The sequence below is a fragment of the Chroicocephalus ridibundus genome, chromosome 7 (assembly GCF_963924245.1).
Source record: "Chroicocephalus ridibundus chromosome 7, bChrRid1.1, whole genome shotgun sequence".
NCBI lineage: Eukaryota > Metazoa > Chordata > Aves > Charadriiformes > Laridae > Chroicocephalus > Chroicocephalus ridibundus.
Window position 1 is genome coordinate 31,548,667 of NC_086290.1, and position 25,928 is coordinate 31,574,594.

Consider the following 25,928-nt stretch of genomic DNA (forward strand, 5'->3'; position numbering starts at 1 on the left):
TGCAGTTACATATTGAACAAAAGATGTGCATGCCTGTATTTTTAAAACATTCATTTCCAAGAAATAATATAAGCTTCTAGTGCACTGATGATCGCTTATGGTCATCATAAAAAGCTAGAATGACACTGCAAAATTGTCCAACTAAACTAATCTATTAAGATCTCTCTGTTGGTGGTAAGAGTCCAGACGTACAGGAGGAAGGAATAAATCCCCTCTAAGCCTCTGAATGCACACAGCCATACAGCGAGGACACCTTTCTTTCAGAACTCAGCTGGGGATCAGCTTTTATCTTGAAACACATGCTTGTCATCGTCAGCTTAGCTAGCACGCCTGCAAATGTTTTTTCAGCATTCAGTTTTTGCAGACCCAGCTCTCAGTCCCAGGTTTCAAAGGCCAGACACCTCCAGGAGCAAATCTACCCAACGCAACATTTGGGTGCCTATCTACAAATGGGGACTGCTGGGATTGTGAACTGGCCTGCAATGTTTTAAAGGCTTTTCATTCTTAGTAAGTCTTCTTATCATGTATAAAGCTGACCTATGGAAAGATGTCGGTTCTGCAGTGACACAAAGGTTTTGGACTCTCTCAGAGACCTGTGGATAAAGCACGTCCCATGCAGTATTTTTTCTTCCCCTTTCCAAAATGGCTACACTAGTCTTTAAACTGCCCTGACTTGATGTCCTTGTCTCTCATTCATTTCAATCTACTGCAGCACGTCACCACTCACTCTTGGCGTGTGGTAAATAACTGGTTAGACAGAAGTTTTCTGAAGACACAAATACATGTTCTCCTAAACTCCAGCAATACAGAAAGAGCAATTTTATTCTTTAAATCCACCTTGCATTCTCTTCATCATAAACTTGCCCTTTAACTATCTTTAAATACATTTTTTCAGCCATTATTCCTAGTGCTAATGCAGGCCTAGCTGGTCCCCCTACCTGCAGTTGGTCTCTGCTATACGTGGGCACCATCTACGCCATGGTGCCCATGGTTTTGTTTGGGACACCACCACCCTTGGCAGAAGCATGGACGCTGTATTTAGGTCCGCTGTATTTAGGTCAACTTCCACGAAGCTTTGCAGTTCATCTGCTCCTGCTTGCTGCTATGTAGGTGTGTGGGTCCATGTCTGCATGGGGTGTGAAAGGCAGGTTCTGGATTAGGAGAGGTCCATCCAGGCTCGTGGCTGTTTGCCCAGATATGACCCAGACTCAAATACTCACTCTGTGCTTAGGAAAAGCCTAACTTGGCACCTGCTTTTGAGACAAGAGGTAGCGCACTTGGCTTTTCCTGCCCAGAGTGCCTCAGCTCTCCCAGCCTGCTCAGGCCCTTCTCCTCCAGCAAGCCCACCTTAGCCTAAACCAAGGTCTCTGAGCACACATCTCTGATTCAGGCCTGGTGTGACCTCAAACAGTTCAGAAGTGCCAGTGCTTTGGACAAATGGGCAAGAAAATCATAGCTTCTTGTCATTAACCTGCCATTTGTATACACTGTGGGACAGCAGCAACACAAAGGCAAATCGGCAGAAGACAAGTTGAGGGTTTTTACTTTGAGTCTTTCTCTGTGATCCCTATCATTCACCCCCTTGCTAGGTGCCTCATGGGGGTTCAGGGTGGATGGTTATAAAGAAAACACTAGATGACAAGCTAGAGATGGCTCCTCCGTGCCTTACCAAGACAGCCTGCCATAACACTTGGAGGCATCTGCACTCTCCCTCCTGCAGCTGCTGAGCAGACAGCAAACATCACTTTCTAGGCCTCCCTTGTGCCAAAAATCATCTCACATGGCAAACAAACAAACAATACCTATTTATATTTTCAAACCCAAACAGTAAGGCTGTCCTGTGCTATTGATTTGGCAAATGATGGAGCAGAAACAGGACTGAGGATTCACGTATTGGCTACTAAGCAATAGATGAACACCACTGGTGTTTTAAATGGCAAGGGCTGCTTTTGGCAAGGTTTGTCCTCCTGCCGCCCGGGAGGTTCACAAAGCTCATTTCCTCAGCCTAAGCTCTCGCTGTAATACTGAAGTGACGCTCTGGCCATCCACAGTGAAATCACAACACTCTCCTCCAAACTTGCCAAATGGCTAAAAGGCTTCAAAACCAGAAAGTTTTAAAGAGCTTATTTTAATCAGCTTTGATAAACTCTTGTTATGTTTTTACCCAAAAAACTTCAAAAAAACCCCAGCCCCACAACGAAACACATCTTTCCAATTTGTCAATGCAACTGTACCCCAAAACAAATCCAGCCCTGAGTGAAGGTCTTCCTCACACACCCCTCCTCCCTCAATTCCCTTGCTCTCGTTTCCAGTGGCAAATTCACCCGTTGCTTCTGCTGCTGCCATGGGAACTTCAGCATCCTCCATCTTCTGTGTCCCCTTGCTGGCGTGCAGCCCTGCACACAGAGCTGGGGACTCGCTACAAAGCCATGAGTTTCTGTACAACAAAAAATCTTGGGCTTTGGCTTTCATTTATCCTATGCTGCCTATACTGTCCTCCCAAATGCTTTTCCCTAAGTCATTATTCAATACCTTGCGTCCTGCAGAATTGGTGCTGTGCTTGGCCATTTGCTTTTTCTTTCTCTTCATTGGCTTTCTGTTCACGGGTCCTACCACACTAACACAATACAGCAATGCGGCTTCCCGTTCAGGTGGTACCACTGACACAGATAGTCTTATTTTCTCTATTATTCCTTTACTTTGTATTAATCTTCTTTATCTATCATCCGGCCTACTCTCCTCAGTTTGGTCTTTTCCAATCGTTTCCAAATTCTGGATGTTTCCTCTTTTATCTCCAACACTTTGGGAAAGCTCTTCTCTGTTGTTTTAAAAACCTTCCTGTTCATTAATGCTCTTTCTAATACTCTTGTGTCTCTCGTCTTTTTCTTGCAAATGTAGTAATTTGTTTTCCTGCAGGGTGGATTTGTTTGTTTTAGTTACTCTCACTCAGCACTTTGGATCAAAGAACTGTATAATTTAAAATAAGATGTCCTGACAATGTGAAACAAACTCCACTTAAATAAGTGCTATCTTAAGATCGCATGTAGACTTGTAACATCTATTTACATGGGTATTTCCCACTTGTTTTAGGCTTTAGAAACCTAAATATAGACATGAGGTGCCCAACTGCTGTTTCTCAGACATGAGCTTAAGTTGTATCAGATCCTGGTTTTAGACGGATAAAGAAAAAACCCAAAACCTTCTGATACTCATAAAATGCAAACCCCAGCAGAAACCCCTAGAGGTCATTTTTTATCGCTATCACAATCTTAAGGATTTCCTGGTCAGTTTATATGTGATGCTTTATCTCTGGCCAGAAAGCACCCATGCCATCTCATACCTTCCCTTGTACATTACTGCAAGGAAGCCTGATATGAATGGCTTTGTCAGGAGATAGAAATCTCCCCCAGAGGTCTTTGATCTGGGAGACACAGTGACGTTCCATGATTAATCTTTCCATAGGTCACAAGCCAGCTCACCCTTAGACTTATTTGCATCCAGACACTCACCAGCAATATCCTGTTTTCTAATTTAGGAAGTACTAATGACTACACCCGGATTGTGGCTCATTCTAATTCCTTCCCTCTCCACCCTCCATTACATCGGCGATTCATCTCCATACATGTGTGAAGGCTGGATGAAAATTTCTGTCTCTCAAAAGAGACAAAATGTCATTGTTTGCACTGATGTCTGCTCCATGTATAAGAATGTGAGAATGTGCTAGGGCTGGATTCCCATGCCAGTCCTGGTGGCTCCTTCTTTAGATGTTTTTACCTCACCGTCACATTGGCAGCATGGTCTTTCCAAGCCTACAGCTCACCTTTTCCTCCTGTTTACAGTCCCAGACGCTATTTCTCCCCTGAGTGGCTTCTTTGCCACCCTCTGACAGTCAGTCCCACCACTGCTCTTAGCTCCTTTACACACCCTTTGCTTCAGATGCCCCAGCTTGCTCTGAATTCAGTCAAATATTTTCATTTCCCTTTCTATCCAATGTTTTTCCCTTTCCCTTCCAGATTAAATTCTCTCCCACACAGATGATTGTTTTTCCCTCTCCAAAGGTCATCCAGAAGGTGGTTTCATAACCAGTTCAACCATTGATGGGCCTTACAGCGATGCGGGAGAGTAACAAGAGAGGCTTGTACAGCACCAAGTGCAGTGTGGGGGCTGACTGTCTCTGGGCTCTCCCAGCAAAGTAAAGCCCTAAGAGAAGATCGGCTCCAACCTAGCAAGCTGCTATCGGTCTGTATTGCCTCCAGCCCAGCCTGGCTCATCACACAGCAATGAGGAACGCCAGCCAGTGTCTGTCTGGTCAGCCTTACATACGAACGAAAGGAATGCAACCTCCTTCCGCCGCCTTCCACCCCCCAGCTCCCCAGCCCATGGTTTTCTTGTTTTCACGCACTGCAGTAAATCCCTTTGATCCAGCAAGTGGACTTTGCATGTGCAAGTTGGGTGACCAGCCCGCATCTGCCTCCCTGCCTGTGAACCCCACACTGAGAGCTCTTTGTCTGTCAGGGCGCTCACACCCTTTTACACAGAGCCCGCACTGGCAGACTGTTCTTGCATGACATACTAACAAGCTACCAGCCAAAGGAAAATATCTCGCAATCATTTCAGACCCTCTGGCTCAGCCACTGACTAAGCCAAGTGGCTACTAGCCATTGGCACTGCTGGGTGCATTTGCAACCCACAGCACACTCAGCTCATGGCATGAAAAAAACAAAGCACTGACGGAGAAAAGGACTCCTTGTCCCTAGACCTGAAGGCGTGCACGGGAAAGGAGGCAGCCCTGCCATTTATAATTCAGTCCCAAATTTCCATAGTTACTCCTCTCCATCCCTCTCTTTTACCAGTGGCAGGAGCTCCCTGTGGGGAAATCCCCCTTCAGAGGTCCACATAAACAGATTTCATGTCTTGATTGTACCAGCTCTGATTTAAGACATCCAACGGTCAGTGATTTTTAAGGGAACAGAGCACTTAAGCAGGATGAAGAGGTCTGAATGACTTTGTCCTATGGACTATATTTCTCATTGTGGATTTATTGTAAAACGTAAGATTTCACATACTGATGTTATCAAGGGAAAGGTTTTGATCTCAGATACAAAATTCAACCAGGCCTAAGGCTGGGTTAAAAAGCATGCAAAATCTTGCAAGATTTTGACTCCAAAGAGTGGAGGCGTTGAAAGAGTAGTGGTTTTTGCAAGTGCACCCTCAGGACTCCTTGCCCACAACCCCACCTATTGGGTGACAGAACCGGAAAAACTCCAAAAGTTCACCCTTTCTAGGTGATGGTGTCACATCCCTGACTAATTTCAGGAAGAGCCGTATAAGATCCACCACTTCCAGGTCAGTGAGGAACGCAGGGGTCACATCTGAACAGACGAGACTGCCATGTCAACAGCGCTCACACTCTACATTTGTGCCTTCATGGGAGCCCTGACACCTGCTAAGGCCTTGGCTGGGACATCCCCCTGCACAGCCCTGGCAGGGGCCAGCTGCACAGCAGCACCGGCGCTGCAAGGAGCCTCCTGACCACGATGATGTTAATTTCAAAATGACTGCACTGCTTTCACTGGCTTTCAAATCACTGGATCACAAGTGAGGTCACTCCTGGCAAGGCGGCTATCCCCAGTAAAAGCACTAGAAAGCCCACATAAAACAATCAAAACCAAAGCCTTTTATGTCTTAATATGATTTATACTTCAGACCATGTAACTTTTACAGGGCTGCCTAGTAGTTGATGGATGCAGCTCTCTTAACAATCCACACATTTGTTTGATTTACTGCACTGGTCCAACGTGTTATTTTCTACCTTGCAAGAACAACCTCGCTTCTAGGAATCTGCCTGCATGATAAGATTGTGAATTAAATGTGCAGTTATCGTAAGAGACCACACATTTTACAGTAAAATTGAGAAAACTGATTACAGCAATCCCTCTGGAAACAAGAATAATCACATGATAAGAGAGTGCTAATGGGAATTTATCATCTCTCATCACATGCGAAGCTCAGAACAAAGCAGCAACCCGAGCAAACTGCACAGCTATTACCGCCACTGAATACCAGCCGAAACGCTACTGGGGACTATGAACAACTGACAGGAGAGTGGGGATCCTGAACAGCCAAACCTAAGCCAATTTGGTATGCCTCAAGAAGCTTATGCAGTGGAGCTTTTATGCAATTTTAGTAAATATTACCCACAATAACAACCTGACATCTTCCCATACATCCTATTCCCTCTCTACATAGAATACTCCATTCAAACTCTATTCTTTCAATTGTTCTCACTGTATTTTACCACCAGAGAAGTCCAAGATCATGAGCATCTCAAGGGTATGTGCATCTATGTACCTACATGTCTGCATCTATACACATGCTTTCTCATGCACACATTATTCCTAAACTACATATCTCAGATCTGAAATACATTTTTCTCTTTCACCCATACAAAAGGCAACAAAAACCTACCTATCCTATTTTCTATTTAAAGCAATTAACACTTGACTAAAATTAACATTTTTGAAGTTGTCTTGAGGAAGCGAGTGCTGAAAACCCAAACTGTCAAGCCCACAGTTTTAACACGAATGATACATCTACATCCCTTAGGTATCCTAAAATTATTCTGCATCAAGCCCCATAAGACGTATGAAACCCCTACAGGTTAATGGTAGACGGTAACTCCTCCATTCTATCAAATAATGGGTACATTTGCTGGCCCACCATATCTTTTCCATTTCCCTGTTTCATAGATAGAAGCTTGGACTTTCAGAAGAGTTTTTTTTTCTTTTCTAAATGAGAATAAAAGGAGATGGTTACGGTTAGGTGGCAGGGGGACAAGATGAGAGAAGCATCCTACACAAGTACCTGTATGAGTCCTCTGGTGAGCCTTTAAGTGGGAGCTCTTTGTATAAACCTTCCGGCACCCATTGAATTGACAGCGATGAACCCTCTTCTTGTTTTCTGGGGATGCTTCTGCCCCTGTACCTCCTTGTTCACTGTCACTTTGCCCGCTCTTTATTGTCCCCGCGGTTGCTGTTGCTACACCCACTTTCACAGAGCTGAGTGAAGTTTTCTTGGCAACCAATTTCAACGTCACAGTGCCATCCACCGCTGAGAGAGTTTGTGAGGTTTTTACAAGGTGGCGGCTGAGCTCCGGAGAGGAAGGGGGCGTTAATGAGGTTACTGCATTGAGTTGGGCCTGGTTGACGGCTGTGTAGCCTTCTGTGGAAGAGCTGGTGGACTGCAAGCTGAGGCACGTCTCAGACAGCAGCTTGTCCCGTGAGAGGATAATGTCCATGTTGGCGCTTTTGTCACACGTACTCGTCTCCACTGGTAAAAGGATGGGGTCCAGCCGTCGGATACTGTCCTCTGCATCTGGGGCTGAGGAGGCATGAAGGAAGCAGTCTAAATCCTCACCAAAGGTCTCAGAGATCTTCCGTGGTTCAGTCTGAAGGTATCGCTCCAACTCCAGGCATGTCTGCAGAAGGGGAAGGGAGAGGGGAGGGAGAGAAACAACTGTTAGAGAGAGGTTGCCACATAGCTGCCACCTAGGGCAGGAGAACAATGTGGTCCAGAGCCATTCAGAGAGAGCACTCATGCACACCAGCACCTTCTTGTGAGGTGGTCACATTCTGGGAGACATGAGGATTTGGCACTTGTTTGATGCTGCTCCAAGACAGTGTGGGAATATCCATGTATGGTAGCAGATATTATTGTAGAAGTGAAGATACGACAACCAAAAGCATCCACTACATATTCTTAAAAAATCTGCACATTGTCCCATGGATACCAGGTCCTTCTCAATTTTAAGTGTAATCTGGCCAACAGTCACTTCCGCATAAACTATCCTAATTGCCCCATCGCCTGGCCATGTACAAACAAAAAGTCACCTTTCCAAAGAACTGCTTGCTCTTCCTTCACAAACACTAACTTTCACTCCAAATTTAACTCAGCGTAGTTAGCTGGGGCCCAATCTGTTCCTAAACCAGCACAATTCTGAAACATAGCATTTTAAGACAGGAGACAGAGAAAAACCTCCAGTGACACCACAACTTGTTTAAAGGGCCTGACAGACAGAAAACAAGGACTTACTGTCAGTTTTAGAGGGGTTTTGGCACATCTGGTCAAATGGGGCCTCCTGTGTAGAAGACACCAGATTTGCACACAAACACACACGCGCACCTTATTAAAAAGCAGGTGAAGATGCAATCAAAGAGGCTGGCACATAAAAATGTGTTCCTGGATGTCCACAGCAGTGATCATCAGCACAAGGATGGGGTGCGCCTCCTACTTGAATGTACCTTATTCTGAGGTGCCGTGAGCTAGCCCAAATAAAGTCTCCAGGCACAATCACGCTGCCCAGTGTTCTCCATAACCAACATTATAAACTTTTATTGTTTATAGAAAACTGTTTGCTCTAGTGTGAGGAGCTTTTAATGGAGTTTATTAGTCCTGTTTTTCATTTCTTGCTGCCTGAAAGGCTAGCTGGTTTAATACCACCACTGTGATTTTACAGGACTTGGACAAAGAGACATTCTAACTAATACATTTTAGAAACCTCTAAAAACTACTCCTCAATAGAGATATTAAGAAAGGGATTTTAGGCAAAAATTTTCAGGCTATGAGAGCTGACGACCCAACTACATCTCAACCTGGAGAGTCCAGCATCTGATCAAGAAACAAAAGCTTCATATGACCAGAGGAGAGACAGAGAATCCTGCCTTCTGAGTAGAAAGGTCCCATCAACAGGAGTGTAAAGAGGCCACTCGCAGCTCTCTAGGAGCTACTGCATAACTCAAAATTACTACTTTCAATGTAGCACTGCTGGTTGCAGATACAATTTGCTGGGATGACTTCCAGAGTTCAGAACTGAATTTGTCAGACTGTTATCTGTTGTTTCTTTTTAAAATAATAGCTGACTATAGACCTGACCCACAGAGATGGACTTGGACAAAAAGCAATGAAATGGCAACAGAAACAAGCTATACTTTAGCGTGTAGGTTATTTTCAGAGGTATGACACTGTACATATGATGTGTCTGCACACAGACCTGGAGGTGGGACACTTACCAGTTAGTACTCTTGCCTTAAGCAACCTTTCAATTTTCTTTTTAAAGTGCCTTTCTGGGACCGTGAGAAACGGCTTGCACGGGGGATCTGGTCTCTCCCCAGATGAATCCTACCAGGTTTGGGGGGCTGCTTTCCAAACGTGCTTCACAGTCTTTCAGGAATAACCATCTTCACCAAAAGAGGCGATGCTTTTGAATTCCCCACATTGTGTAATTTGGGCTTTCTGGCCCACTTAGCCTTTACCCAGTGGGGCAGAAACAGGTTTAGTGGACAAATAAATAAAAGGCTTCCAAGGGAAAGAGCAAGTGTAATCACAAATTAGGGATGGAAAGGGAAAAAAAAAAAAAAAGAAAATAAAGAGACAGGGACTCAAGGCCATTAAATCTAATGACAGTGACATGAAATTTCAATTGCTGCAGGATCAGAAAGCTGCACGCCGGCTCCGGGCTGCCCATAGAGGGGAGGCAAGCAGGAGGTGCTGCTCCTTTAAGGCATCACTACCCCATGACAACAATAGTGGGCCTGACAGTTTTTTCCAGCTTCACCATTAATTTTCCATAAAGAGCAGTTTCTCGATGAGCCCTTTTCAGGCAAAGCCTGATGCTTCAGAAACCTGTAATTATTCCTGGCTCCCCCCTCCCGCAGCCATTGCACCTGTGCCATTTCAAGACACCAGCTGGTCATGTCTTGCCTTCTGCCTCTGAAATCCAAAACCAGTGGATCAAGCCCATCTCCCCATAGAGGGGGGAAAAAAACAACTCAAAGAAAGAATATAATGCAGTCCCTCCCTCCTGCCCCCCTCAGCCTCTCCACTAAGTCAATAGGGGGGAAGAGCCTAGCAACGCTGAGCCAGAAAAGCCCTCCACCTAATCTGCATGGCAGACAAAGCCTGTCGAGGAGTTACGGCCACAGCCCTTCCTTTACCCCCTGCCAGGGCCCTACCTGCTGCTGCATTTGCCAGAGCGGTCAATTGCCGGCAGAAACAAAGCGTCTTCCCCCATATGCACTCCCCAGCTTCTGCCAAGTACCTTATGCGACCTTCCTCCTCCTGGCCCAAAATCACCCAGAGGGTGGTGAGCCAGGGTTTTGAAAACAGCCTGCTTTCTTCACTCCTGCCCTGGCAAGACAATTTTTAGGCCAACTAAGCCCACCCCCTCATCTTGAGATCTGACCTGGAGAAACCAGTCTGAGACTACCAAGGTCCCCACTCAGCCCAGTGGGCCACCAGGAGGGGCAGGAGAGTTCTTTTATCTCCATTCCCACACAGTTATTTGCCAACGAGTGCATCAAAACCTACCAATTTTGTGTGGGAGCAGCAGGTTATTTACCACTATCCACAGAGGTATGAACCCAAACTGATGGACTCCCTGTAGATCTCCTACATCCACTACCAGCCTGGTAGGAAAATGGTCCAAGGATACCTGAGACAGGAGTGAGTTGCTCTTGTCGTGCTCTTGACATGGATATCCAGCTTCTCCTTAACCACTTACGCAAGAGAGAGGGAGCTTTGTGTAATGGATTTAATACACGTCACATGCGACTATCCTTTGGTTGCTACATTGCAGGCAACTTGGTGGGTATTGAACTTTCTTAGGCAGTGCCTGTAGGATTTACAGCAATTAAGACTTCAAAAATTGCAATGGGAAGAGGAAGATGGCTCCCTTCAGGAACACAAGAAGAAGATCCGTAACACTGCTGTTTGCTGTCAAGCTGGTTTTGCAGGCTAGGGATAAAAAGTGACCCACTATTTCAATGCATCTGCCCTGATTAACAAGGGTCATTCTCCTTGCACCTTGCTCCTCAATTTAGCGAGTTAAAACAAATGATGATTCATGGCTGACAAATAATAGGATGTGACTTCACGAGACCCCATGTACTTGCAGGAAGCCAGCTAGAACAGGATGGCAGCCTGGCATGCAGACAACCCTAACAAGGCCTCAGTCTGATTTTTCAATTTTGTATGCAATTGCAAAAAGGCTCACTTTCCCATCAGAGGCACATTTCCATCACCTGCAAGAAACTCTGTCTTTCCTGACTACACACCAGTAACTCATGTCTTTGCTCCACACATTATACTATGACCTCAACCTCTGGGGCATGTATAGCAGCAGAGTACACGAAAACTGCACACCATGACACTTCCACATGTGATACCAGATCCTTCAGACTGTACAAGACAGCCACTGTTGTGCTGTCCTGTGGCTGGTAAGGACCTACTTTTTGTTTGTCCTTTCAGAATTTGTAGTAGCAGTGATCCAGGAAAATTCCGTGTTCAGTACGTCCGTCAATTCAGAAAGGTATGACCTCTAATCTACCTGTATTCTTACCTCTGGAGCTCACCTAAAGCTCATCTACTGCTAAAGATTATTTATCAAACACATTGAGTATGCTCACCACTATGAAATAAAACACAAGAGAAACCCAGCATGTGCCTCTCATAGTAGAGGTGTGATACATGTGTACAATTTTCAGCAGAGCTCAGCACTCACCTAATTCTGCAGACAGCAGAAATCAAGACAGTTTGCTACTAACTGCAACAACAAGACAAACCACAGACTTTCCAATCCCTCCCCGACTTGCAGATACTCGGTTTGGCTCAGACAGACTAAGTTTTAGGGTGCTTGTCAGCTGTGCAGGTTAAAGTGCAACCCAGAACATTCAAAATCCAGATATGAAGGAGCTGGAGTCATCACTCACGATGCTGATGTTTGACTTCATCACTCTACCCCAGAGAGCAACCAGCAGGAAGGCTCTAGCTGGGACGACCGCCATCATCAATGTGCCAAGCCTCACGGCAGCATAGCTACCTGATGTGTCTGTCTCCTCTTTAGAGAATGATGGGGGAGAGACATGCGCATTGGCTAGGGGCCTCTGCAGGGACACAAGTTTGGCATCTGGGTTCAGGTCCAGACAGCTCTGGAAAACCAATTCCAAATCATGACCCAAAACTAACTCTCAGTTCACAGGGTATAAATCTAAACTTGCTCCAATGAATTGCAAACAACTGGTTTCAATTGTCAGCCATGTTGTTTATCAGAATTTGACCCACACATACAAGCTCTTGAAAAATCACAGGTCGCTTCAGAAGCACCTGCCTATGCTGTGAAATCTTTAAAGCACTCAAACTCCTGGGCATTTTGCACACGTAGAGACAGAACAATGTGGCAACAGTAAAGTTCTGTCAGGGGTAAAACAAAGCCCAAACACCTAAAATTATTTGAGGACAAGAAGTCTGGGAAGACAACTTATCAACATGTTCACGAGGTTCCTTTGTTTTATTGATGCTGAAGTATTTTATAACATCTTGATTTTGAAAATTTCTAGCAAATCATGGGAAGTTCTTTTCTGGAAGTGCTAGTTATTTCTAAATACCATTTTACTGCAGATATAATTGGACATCAAGCACTAATCTTGGAAGTGATCCAAAACCTAATTAAGAAGTTGGATACTTAGATCAGGCTGTGACAGAGAATGAAAATGTTGAATGTGGTTGACAAGCAGGTCTGATCTACTAGCTCTGTTTACAATACTTGAAAGGATTCTCTTTGCAGAATAATTTATACGAGCAAAGCAGAATTATATATGTAGTAGTCAAGGTCAAATTCCAACTTCCATCGTGAACCCGTTGCTTCCCACTGGCACACAAAAAAGGGGCCTCATCTCTAACTTTAAATAATTGTGAAAGTCTCAAGACTGCAAAGGAACGGAAAGCATCCTCAACCTGAAGGCAACCCAAAACAGTAACTGTAAGGCCAGTGCCACCACAGTTCACTCAAGCTCAGAAGAAACAGCAGCACCAGGTCCAGTGCCCGGTGTCAGTATTTCATTCTCCAGCAGAACAGCAAAAGCTTTGAACTATGGTGGCACTTGTGTTGCTGATGCCAGCGGCAAATATTGAACTGGATGTTATGGAGCAGCCCTGAAGTTAAGAGGAATAAGAAATTCAAAACTCACCTGCCTTCCCTGAAACGCCATGCTATTTTGTCCGTAACACTAAAACAAGGTTTCAAAGGTGCATCTTCTTTCCACTGCCAAAAGCCTTCATTACTTCCTGAACAACAACAAAACGCAATACTCTTGCCCATCTATTCCAAGATTGTCATCTGTTCCCAGCCAGCTGCCAAAACCTCCAGCTTTTCCTCTTGGCAACCTCTACTGGGCAGTTGCTAGTTGTCAAAAAGCTGCAGCACATCAGAAGCTTAACATTTGGGACAGCATAAAATAAACAGAATTTTAGTATTAAAATAAGTAGTTTTGCAAAATACACTTGGGAAAATGGGAAAACCACAGCCTGAAATGAACGAAAAGAACAAGTTTCAGGCAATACCAAATCATTTCTATTGCAAAGAGTTTAAGATAAAACTCCTAGTCACAGAATCATAGAATAGTCTTGGTTGGAAGGGACCTTTAAAGGTCATCTAGTCCAAACCCTCTGCAATGAGCAGGGACATCTTCAACAGGGTTGCTCAGAGCCCCATCCAACCTGAGCTTGAACCAGGGATGGGGCATCTACCACCTCTCTGGGAAACCTGTGCCAGTGTTTCACCACCCTCATTGTAAAAAAATTCTTCCTTATATCTAGCCTAAATCTTCCTTTTTTCAGTTTAAACAATTACCCCTTCTCCTATCACAACAGCCCCTACTAAAAAGTCTGTTCCCATGTTTCTTATAAGCCCCCTTTAAGTACTGAGGTCTCCCCAGGGTCTTCTCTTCTCCAGGCTGAACAACCCCAACTCTCTCAGCCTGTCCTCATAGCAGAGGTGCTCCAGCCCTCTGATTATTTTTGTGGCCCTCCTCTGGACCTGCTCCAACAGGTCCATGTCTTTCCTGTGCTGAGGGCGCCAGAGCTGGATGCAGTACTCCAGGGGATGTCTCACCAGAGCAGAGGGGCAGAATCACCTCCCTCAACCTGCTGGCCACGCTTCTTTTGATGCAGCCCAGGATACACTTGGCCTTCTGGGCTGTGAGCACACGTTGTCAACTCATGTCCAGCTTTTCATCCATCAGTACCCCCAAGTCCTTCTCGTCAGGGCTACTCTCTATCCCTTTCTCCCCAAGACTGTACTGATACCAGGGTTTGCCCCAGCCCAGCTGCAGGACCCTGCACTTGGCCTTGAACCTCATGAGGTTCACAGGGGCCCACTTCTCGACCCTGTCCAGGTCCCTCTGGACGGCATCCCGTCCCTCAGGCATGTCAGCTGCAGCACCCAGCCTGGTGTCACAGGCAAACTTGCTGAGGGTGCACTTTATTCCACTGTCTAAGTCATTGATGAAGATATTAGTACTGGTCCCAATACGGACCCCTGAGGGACACCACTTGTCACCAATCTCCATCTAGACATTGAGCCATTGACCAACCCTCTAGATGCGACCAATTCCTCTGAACAGTCCACCCATCAAATCCATACCTATCTAATTTAGAGAGCTGGATGTTGTGGGGGACCGTGTCAAAGACCTTAGAGAAGTCCAGATATACGACATCTGTAGCTCTTCCTTTGTCCACTGATGTAGCCACCCCATCACAGAAGGCCACTAGGTTGGCGTTATGGTTTGAAGAACCCACAACAATTTATTGTTGTTTAGACAATTATTCTATGACCTGATGAGGCCTCCCTGCCCAAGAAGGGGAAGTGGAAAAACAAGGAAACCCAAGGGTTGAAATATAAACAGATTTAATAGAATAATACTAAATAATTAACATTAATAATACTAAAGAATCAATATTGATCATGATACTAATATAAGATATATGAGGATTATGCTCAGCCAATTCTATCAGCAGGAGGCTGTGCACTCCCGGCAGTGGACAGCAAACGTCGGACACCGTGAGCGCTACAGCTTCGGGAGGAAGGGAAGGCCTCAGGGGTCCAGGCCAGGGCACGAAGTTCTTAGGATTGCAGCCAAAGAGAAAAACTCCTCATCAAATTTTCTAATTTATATTGAATGTGACATTCATGGTATGAAATAATACTATTGGCCAGCTTGGGTCAAATGCCCAGGTCTCGTTCCTCCTTGTCCCCGCACCTGGCTAGCTCAGAAACACTGAGACCTTGAAACCTGCATACCATAGCTAGCTATAAAGTAAATATTTTCACAAATTCAGACACTGGAGTCTTCTAGAAATGCAGTTTTCCCAAGCATTAGAAGAGACCTTACTGAAAAGTCAAATTACTGAAAGAGAAATTAATCCTGTGTCACCCAAACCAGGACAGTTGGTCAGGCGGAACTTGCCCCTGGTGAAGCCATGCTGGTTGTCTTGAATCACCTCCCTGTCCTCCATGTGCCTTAGCTTAGCTTCTAGGAGGATCTGTTCCATGATCTTCCCAGGCACAGACGTGAGGCTGACAGGTCAGCAGTTGCCAGGATCCTCCTTTCTGCCCTTTTTAAAAATGGGTGCTATGTATGTGCCAGCACATCTCGCCCACGTATTATATAGTTCATTGAAAAAAAAGACAGCTAAAACCACTTTTCAAGTACAACAATAAGACATGTAATGACAGCTAACTCATAGTAAATATCTGCATGCATGTTCTTAATCCCTTGTACATGTGAAGCAAATCAAGTGAACTGTACGCCCAAGAAACAGGCTTTTGCCAAGAGCAAAAAGCAGGCACACACATAGTCAGCAAAGATCACTTTATATGCAAAGACTTGCTTTCCTGTGGTAACTTCACCATATGCCTGAGCCATCAGGCTAGTCCTCTCTTAACACCAGCTGAATGGTTCTCACTAGCCACCACAGTCTGCAATGGACAAGTCTGTTAACTCTTGACTACACTACCCAGGACTCAAGACTCTGGTTGCAAATTTCTTCAATATAATAATGGCCTGTGCCCATTTTCCCCCTTGCTCTCAGCCCAAAGACTGAACCTTTTAAGGAAATGTATTTAGCCAAACCAGCCCATCCACTGTTATTCACGCACATCACTCTCAAGAAACACTCTCCTACCACGACCCGGACAGCTTTCTCCCTGGATGTTCTCCACAGCATTTTTCTTCAGAGCATAAAAGATGTTGAAATCAGAAGCCTCAACCACATTCAGCAAAGATACATTTTAATGTAAAAAATACTGCGGATTTACTTAACGGACAGAATCACAAGCCATTTTCCTGTTGCTCTGGGGCATGATGTAACCAGGGTTATCAAAGACTTTGATCAGCCTCTAAAGCTCAAAGGATCAAAACCATTTTTGCCATAAATTAGCAATTTTCACCAGCAGAAATAGGTGGTAAAACAAATTACTCAAACAGAAAAAAAGTCTGAACCCGTTCTCTAACCAAGGAGTCAAAATCAAGATTTGTCCCCAAATTCAGTGATAATGAAATATATCTTATCTAACAAGTATTCTTTTAAATGGACAAGCCAAATTTGTTCACTAAAAATCTGTGGTATTTGGGCTCTAAGCATAGATAATTTCAGTGCACTAGTTGTGAGACATTGAACAAAGGACTGCAGCTAAGCGTGCTGAATTTGATAGGCATCTAGATAAAAAAAAAAAAAAGGATGAAAGAAATCTGCAAACACTGAACCAGGGCTTTGGAGGCCTTTTGTTGTTTTTTGACTGTTTAATAAAGACAGAAAAAATATCTGCAACCAGTCACAACAACAAAAAATAGCATCAGTGTCAGCAAAGGATTAAGGATAGCCAAATCAAGAATTCAAAAGTGCAGGCAGCCCACTGTGCTAGTATCGAAATATGATAAAACTCGTGTGCTTGTACACCAGCGCATGCCCTGCGTGCTGCCATGCAATCCGGACAGCAGAGTGACATACAATGACCATTTGAGAAATTATATATATGCAATGTAAGTGTGTTTCAAAATCTTTCTGAAGAGAACATTTATTTATATAACAACGCTGGATGGCTTTGAGTGAGCTGGCTAGTAGCCCTCACTGCAAACTTTTCTCCAAACTTCATCAAGTGTGTATTTAACCTGTTGCCGTCCGGTTTGGAAGCAGCTTTAATTTAGCATTATAAATAGCAAAAAGGCACAATTAGCTCCTTGAATTGCCAGCCCTAACTCCTGCTGAAATCAAAGGATCAGGTTCAAAGCATGTCCCAGAGTGTGGTAAACTTCTCACAGGAAATGGATATGCAAGAGCAAATGCTGACGGCTGTGGAACCTACAAACCAGAGCAATATTTTAAGTCTCGATCCTCAATTAAGATTCATCCTTACAAAGTACTGCAGTGGGGTTACACAGCAGAATTGGATTCCTTGTAATTACTCTGGATAGGATCATGAATGAAAAAATGTACTCTTTAGAGATGTTCCACTAACATCCAGAGATAGCTTAACGTTTCCTTCTCAGGAGCTGACACAGACGTATACACCAGTTGTGTTCTCACACTTTCAGGCAACAGCATATTCATAAGCACAATTCTTCACTATTAGCTTATTAAATCAAACCTGGAGAAGAGATGTGATCAATACACTCAATATATGCTACATTTCATAAGAGTCCTGGGTTGCGAGCCACCTCTTCTGCTCTGACCTAAAAACATATTAAACAACAGGATGCATAACACTGAATTTCTAACCCCAAAACATGCAATTCCTCATCTAGACTGTGCGTGTTCAATATTTTTGCAGTGGGACTACTGTATCTACCCTGTACATGATGCCCATTCATTATCACATCTCATGGCTCAAAAAACCTTTTGTATGTTCCCTTTTGTATTATTTTTGGCTGTGGGGAGGAAGAGGTGGGGACCCGTCTGAGAAACAGGAAGCAGGAGGAAGGAGGGGAATGTGTTGTAGAATAAGGTCAGAACAAAAAAGAATAAAAGAGCATTTATACCATTTCTAAATGATAATAAACATATAGGACCAAAGCTTGCCTCCAGCCACGCAGGGAGCAGTAGGCTGTTTGGCTGAAGTTTAAACTTTACTGTGAGCACAGCAACTGTTCAAGCACATTTACAAAAATCCATTTGCTGCTTTTTTCTTTGATTTTTTTTTTTTTTAAATCATTTGGGCAATTTGTTATCTTACAAGAACAACATGTATGTGCCACCACGATAAATATGCCAGTCTGGGCAAGGAAAAGAGAAGACAACAGACTTGAGTTTCACCATCACACTGAGGAAAAAAAACTCAGACTAGAAACAAAGCGATGGGAAGCACAACCGGATTCTCAGCTGGGGTAAATCAGCACAGAGCAGCCCTGATTTCATGGTTCCTGTTTACATCAGCTGAGGACCTTGCCAACACTCAAACTCCATGAAAATTCTGCTCTTGATTAGCGCCATTTAACTTTGTGGCTTACGTGAAGCAGAATTTGACATGTTCTTTGACGGCTGGAGATGGTTATTTTATATTACAAATCCTGTCTACTTTATTAGGAACAATGTGACCCAAATGGAAAAATAGGAAAAATTTAAAAACAACAGCAACTTCAGGCATCCTGATGCTTGGATTTGTTTCTTTTCTTTTTTTTTTTTTTTTAATTTGTGCGGTCTATATCAAGGTATTCACAAACTGGTTTCTGCCACTTTTAGGCCAGTTTTCATCATTTATGCACAGGAACAACAGCCTTCACCCTTGAACTTCCCACTGCAGATAAACTTGCCTCTTACTCAAAAGCCAGATGCCCTCTAAAGGATGCTCCCTTACAGCCAAGGGTGTTTTTCCATTGCTTTTCTTTTCTACACTGCTCTGCCAAGGTGCTTGTTCCAAAACTCCGGCCACCAGCGATTTTGATCAGCCTCAAATCTCACAGGCAGTACACTTGGGCTGCTACGCACTGTGATAAAAGCAGCATGGTCTTCTTTAAAAGCAATCTGCCAGAGGACATTGGTGAAGTGCCTGCTGGTATTGCCCCAACTGTTCAGCAGCAACCCAGGCAGCTGCCCACAGGCATCTGAGGAGACCTGTATCCCCAAAATGCATTAGATCAAACATCTATGTTTGATCTGGCAGCGCCTTTTGTGGATATCATTAGTAACTCAAGGTGCGCTGTCAGAATTGGTCGAGGCACTGCTCACTCCTCATGAAAGGATCACGAGATCAGTCTCATGTCAGCGTGGTTTCCAGCAGGCCGTACGGCTACCGGCTGCAGCACGGCATGGGAAACCGATCCCATTAAGAGCCCTGCCATTTATTGACTTGAGAAAGCTCGGCAGGTCAGATCACCAGCTGCTCAGAGTCAGCACACCTCTGTGAGCCAATTTACACAACCACGGCTCTCGTGCTGGCTCGCCTTCTTCGGTCTGTTGACTGTGGACACCCACCCAGTTGTTATGGATTTTAATATGCTGCAATATGAAAGTGCTATTTCAGGACAAAGTTATTAATAGCACAGCAGCCAGAAAATAGCCCAGAAGGAATGCGATGTTTTGGTATTCCTGGAAGATACGGTGACTTCCCAGCATCTAAGCAGCCACCATGGTTAATTCAAGATGCTTCTGTACACAGGACTCTCTTTTGTTAGAGTAGCTAACTATATGATAAACCGTTATGATGTGCCTTCATAGAAATGCCCTGTATGGGTACCTGCAGACTCCAGGTCTGCAGAGACTATAATGCAGAAAGGCCCAAAGAATGGTACTCTCTTACTTTAAGCACGCTGGTGAAAACCAGAGGCTGACCACTGTGGTGAAGCATCAGCAGAAACAGAGGCCAGGAGAAGCTCTACTCTTTCTGAAGGTGGACGATGCGATAGGAGCTGTTTAAGCCCTGCTCAGAAATCCGTCTGGCTCCAGGACCTCAAAGAGACTCTTCTCTTCAGCTTCTCTTCCCTACGAGCACCCTCTCCATCCCTTGTTTCTTCACGCTGCATCTCCTCAGCAATACTCTTTACTTGGGCAGGAGCCTCACAGTCAAGGCAAGACACTGTCCCTTTTCATGCTCTCTCTTAAACCTTCTTTTCTCCTGGCAAAATATCCTTGGAAACGTATTGGAGAATACTGTGCAAAACTGCCAGACCCTGCCTCAAGTTTATGTTGGCATCTTTCCCCCCAAAATTAACCAGGAGGGTTCCCAAATTAGTTCCAGGTACAACACCAAACACGACGCTCAGCACCAGCATGCGGAGATGATACCAGATGAAGGTATCTCTCTGCTGGCAAGGCTTTTAGCATCCTGTCTGCCTGAACCTACATTGCTGTGAGGCCTTCAGCTTCCCGGCCCCATCCCTAAGTATCCCTTTGAGTAAACCAAATGAAACTCAAAAATGCATCTTTTCCTGAGATGAAAAGACCCAAATAATAATGCCAGGAATTGGAAGATGTCACATCGACAGCGCTGCAGCCTTACCCATTAAACTGCCATAGACTGTTCCAGCTCACTACTGAACATGCAGTGCAGGGAACTGCAGTCCCTCACCACCCTCCAGAAAGGAAACAAAACCCCACTTACCAACAAGGAAAAGAGGAAACATTTGTAGTCATTATAATCCCAACAGTGGACATGTTACCTGGCATATTTCCAACTCAGACATTTAAAAAAATGTAGTTAGTTTACCTTAAGTGTCCTATTTTCCCCAATTTCCCTTTTTGACATCTATTTAAGCCTATGTAGCATCTCACAAGATAAGCCTGCTTTTGTGGGTTGGCTGTATGCCATTCCTTCCCTCTATTGTCTTTTCTGAGATGTGATGGAAGTCTCCAATGTCACGGCTTGGAAGACCGCAGCCAGGCTCTCTTGGCTCAGTTTGTGGGAAGGGGAAGAGCAGCAACTGAGGAAGGACAGCCTCTCCCACTGCAGGAGGGGGGTCCTCTTCCTCATGGTACAACCAGTGCTCCGTGGCATTTTGTTTATCATCGATATGCTTAACTAAAGCTGGTTTTAGTAGCCCCCAAAGGTGGAGCCTGTTGCCAGCTATCATCATCCCAAACACTTCCAGACCTCTGTCACCATGCTTTGGTACAATCCCTGCAATAGCTAAACACAAACATTATGTTCCCTCAAGTACAAATTATAGCTTTCAGGAGCTGCAATTTTATTTTGGTTATAAACATACAAAGGTAACCTTTATGCCAGGAGAGGAGGAGCCACACAAGAGACCACAGGCTGAGCCTCCGCTCTGCACGGAACATTCCTGGGAGCACTTTGCTGCTTTGCCTCCAGCCGGCTCTGTTTCCCAAGTGGTTGTGCTTTCCAAGCAGTTGTGCTTCAAAAGTGGTTGCATGATATCAGAGCTGAAGCAAGAGCCAAAATGCCTTGTGGTGGCCGGAGCTGCTGGAGGAATCTGCTTCAGTCCCAGCAGTCCACAAACTGGGACTCAGAAAGGGAGAGAAATGCACTCAAAGTGTGCTGCTTTAGCTATAGCCAGCACTATGCCGGCCTACTCATTCAGGACACAATTTTCCAGGCACAACTCATGACTTGGTTCACCATCCTGAGCCCTTGCAGAAAACAACGCAGCACTTCTGAACACGTGAGTCCCGTCCATGGTGCTCCCATCATCACCAGAGCAAGGCTCAGGGGTTTTCCTCCGTTTCAAATGTCTCTACCCCTTCCCTGCTCTGCAAATGTCCCATCACCACCCAGCAGCGAGATCGTGACACCTATCAAAGAAGCATCATGTCAAATTGCCTCTGCAAGCCCCTGCGTGATCCTAGGCATTTCAGTCCTCCCTGTCAAGCCTGCTAATGTGACCCTGCCCCAAGAGTAATGGTGCATTTCTGGAAGCAAAAACTGCATTAAAAGTCTTCTTTACATCTGAGCTAAGAGCTTTCTTTGCCTTGTACCATTTTTACTCATAAATATAATATCAAGGTGAACGTGTTCTCCTCAGACTACTCAGAGCTTTCTGTAAGTAAAACCTGCAATTGTCATTTTATCAGATGGAAAAATAAAAGCCACATTCGGTTCTCCCTACGCTTAAAAATGACCACGTGCTGTCTCTAATGCAGACTGATCTTTTTAACAAGGTCATGAATATCAGCCTGGGTGGTGGGGGGGGAAGGGAACAAAACCACCCTGCACATGTTTTTCCTTCTATGCTGCTTTCTTACTGATGTTTTGGTCACTTTCTAAGCAAAGAGGAAGCCTCTCCTGTTCCCGTCACCCCGTGTTTATCCACATTCCAGCAGCCAGCGGCTGCTCCTCCAGGCGCTCTCCAAGGGCAAACAACTGGATGTCGCTGCAACGCATTTTTGAACTTCAAACACGTCCAGCTCTGAGTGGGAGTGAGGTGGGAGCCCTGAGAGCTGAAATGATAGAGGCAGTGTATGGTGGGACACCATGCAATCTTTTGAAAGCATCGCTCCTGCAAGCTAAGACAAAAAGCACAACACACCCTTCGCCTACTGAAAGGACTGGAAAATGCACACAGCCTTAGGAGTCAGAATAAATCGTCTCAGATGTCCCTGGTGACAAAGCAGCCCAATTTGATCAATACAGCAGCGTTATTAACACTGCGCTACCTTACATGAGGATAGTCATATGTTCTTGCCTCTGCTGAGCATGGGGGAAGGGGTGCAAACTCCTACAGCAATTCACAGGGGAAATGTCTCTCTCAAAATCATTAAGATCGCACAAAGAATCTCTTAGCCATTTCCATGCAAGCTGCCTTTTTGGGAGAGCTCTGCTTCATTTGTATTGATCAAGCTCAGGTGGAATTCCAGAAATAGTGTGTGCTTTATGGTTTTCTCAAAAAGAAATTTTGTTTTTAATGACTTTAGGATCCCTGTCTCCAGGCTTTTTTCTGCAACCATGAAGACCCTTCCTTTTGGGGACTGGATACAGACACATAAATGTAGGTGGTTAACAAGAGAAGGTTGTTACCAGAAGGTTTATGATTAGAAAATTTTGTAAAATGATTATGAGGATTAGGGGTTAAGTGCATTTGGGTTCAAGCAGAATTGTAGTAAAAGGGTATGTATCACCGCGGATCCTAAGCCCCACCCAGAGTCATGGCCCTTCTGTATTTGGCTCTTGACAAACACAGTTATAGGCAATCCTTGTCAGTAACTTGGGAATTGGCAAGAGAATGGAAGGGGAAGAAAAACAGTCCTAGCTAATCACCTGCTTAACCACAGACAGCAAATCTGAGGATTTTGTGAAAACTAGGTCCTGTGTGCACCTCCTGATGAGTTTGAAGAACGCTAGAGAGGTACGACCCCTATGCCAGGTAACTTAGTGTGGAAGAAAACAGCAGAGAAGCTAAAGGCTGAGTGGTAAATACTGATCGCATGGGAGGAAGGACTGACTGTAATAATAAACACAAGACCAGCAATTGACCTTTAAAACCAGGAGAAAGACCTTCTTACCCGCAAAGAGAGGTGTGTCATCCATTGCTGGAAAGAAAAACTACCACAGAAATGCTGCATCAGCACCAGCCATCTTTCTCCAGCATTCAGCTGGGACAACATTGTCAAAAATGAGGAAAACAACAGACTCGCTCTCACTCCACAGAAATCCTGCCATGAACCCCCTCTGCCACCTCTCTCTCCACCAAAAAACACAGAGACTATCAAAGCCAAACCCTGCAGCAGGGAGGTGAAATGCTGAGTTTGAGCACACCAGGCCACCTCCACACTGTGTCTGCTAAGCGTTTTGCACCAGAGGAGTGTGGTGCTGCTCCAGAGCTGCTGGCACAAAGTCCTCCCAGAAAGGGGTGCTGCAAAAGTGTCTAGACAGACTAAAATTAAAAAGAACAAATTATATGACACTGCCCACTGTCTGCAAACCAGGGCCAGATTCTCAGAGGGAGGAGTAAATCGCTAGTGCCGTTAACTGTAGCTAGTGGAGTCATCTTAATTTACACTAAGCAAGGATCTGGCCCAGAAAAATATTCCTGTCAAGTTTGCAGCCAAAAATTCCTCCGCTAGACCACATTCCACCAGTTAAACTGCCAGGGAAGACAATTGCAGAAAGAATTTAATTAAAATGGAGATCAGGGAGCTGGTATCCTTTTCAAGCTCCGTTTGTGACTTCCTCTCTCCAACAACAAAACGCTTGGGTGTCCCAGTTTCCCGGCCTGTAAAATGGGCATGCTACAGCTTCCCTGCTCTCTAAGGGCAATGGCTGTGAAGCACCTTATCTATTCAAAGCCCAACCATCAAATCAAACATCAAATCTGAATGCTCTAAACTTCTGGGTCTTGGATGAAAGAGTGTGTATTTTTCTCTGCTGAAACCGCTCTGCCATTACTCTTGGAAAATTTGAGCCTCAAAAAGGCAACTTGCAAGTTTTGCCTCCAGGACTGTAGGTGTCAGGTCCTCTGATATAATGGGGTACTGCTAAGGAATTTTGCTGCTCCAGACTATACAAATTTGGTGGCACAGTCCCCGGTACTGAAATAGAGGCAGGCAATGAGAGTACAGCTTTCCCACAATTTTCTCATTCATATTTTATTTCTGAACTTCGACTTTTGTACTGATTAACATCCAGGTAGACAGTGGATTTTCTGCATCCCCCTCTGTTTTCAACTCTTCCAGGAAGTCATTAGATGGAAGAACACACCCAGGATGTAGACCAGTGCAATCACACCATCAAGTCATAAGGATGGTGACACGTGGTGCTCATTGTAGCAGGTCCCTTCTTTGTTTTCACTCCTTAATTTCTGTTAAAACATTTGGCCTTTTGGATGCTGGACTGCATTAGGAATAGCACATGGTTTAGGACCTGTTTCTTCACAGTCCTCGCGTTCCACACAAAAACCCCTCAGGGATACCCACAGCCTAAGAGCATGCTGAAAAAAGGGGAGAAAGATGACAGTTCCTGTGAGAAGTTTTCACAGAGGCAGAACCAAGCAAAACCCAGCACAGCCCTGCTGCCCACAGCCAGCTGTGCACCTCATTGCTATCTGGCAAGGCCCCACTGTTTTGTTATAACCATATCAGACCCTGTATGGGGTGAGCAGCTTTCCTCCACAGGAAGGAAAGGGAATCGCCCATCTTCTGAAACACCAGGAAAGTATTTCTTTGCTGTGCGAGTGGCCCAAGCTGACTCAAAGGAGCAGAGATGGTTAAAAGCAGCACAGTGGACAAGCATAGCAGGAAGGTGCAGAGTCCGGGGTTACCCACCAAGCCAACCAAAGAGTGCCTTGCAGTCCAGAGTGGCTAACGCTCCCCTCAGCTCAGGTAAGCTTCTTTGCCTTACACGAGCTGCTTTGGCAAATCCTCCTTTAAGGTGGCGGGGCCAGGGTGGCAGGGAGCCACCCTGCTCGAAGCCACCACAGCCACCCACCCCAGTGGGTGGTTGCAGAGGGGGGGGCCCTCCAGAGGGACAGTGGTGGGACCCCGCTGCTGAACTCACTGCGTTTCGGGCAGGCCTGGTCCCTGTCCGCATCGGAACAGCTCCCTTTGCTGAAGAGAAGGGCAGATATGCTGGGTGGGCACCGAAATTCAAGGGGACTTTATCCTTTAACCATGATCCAGATTTAACACCCACCTCACTCCCATCAACAACAAAACCGGTGGTCTTCAACTAACCAGCTAACCAGCCTACTGTTTCCCAAACAAAGGGCAGCAAACTCACAGCAACCCTGCCACGTGATTTTCAACCCCACAGTTGTATTTGTGTTTTTAGGCTCTTCAAAATGCTGAGATCTTCCACGACTTGCTGTCAATAACTACAAGTTGGAACCAGCTACCATCAAGTCGTCATCAGCATCAATTTGACTTTATCTCATTTAAAGTCTGATCTGTTTCATTAAACAAACAAAAATTTGGCATCAATTTTTTTTGTTTCCGTTTACTTTGATGGATCGCAGCCCTCACTATAAAAACATGCTTAATAAAAACAAATAAAAAAACTAAGGAAGCTGATAAAAAGCTTTCATTGTGAAGAAAAGCAGGGAAAAGGACTTAAGGAGGAAATTTTTTGTGATGCCAGCAGAGAGAGGCAGTATATAAAGAAACTCACGCAGGGGCAGGAAATAAATCCTTGAGACTGAATTTGGAAAAAG

General features: G+C 44.9%; 1 protein-coding gene across 1 annotated transcript in view; it reads right to left on the bottom strand.

Annotated features, from left to right (window-relative positions):
- KLF7 (KLF transcription factor 7) overlaps positions 1-25,928 on the bottom strand; it is a 65,055-nt gene that overhangs the window by 24,907 nt on the left and 14,220 nt on the right. Inside the window, exon 3 of the mRNA XM_063341365.1 lies at positions 6,865-7,477. Coding sequence (XP_063197435.1) covers positions 6,865-7,477 — 613 coding nt within the window. The remainder of the gene's footprint in view (positions 1-6,864; positions 7,478-25,928) is intronic.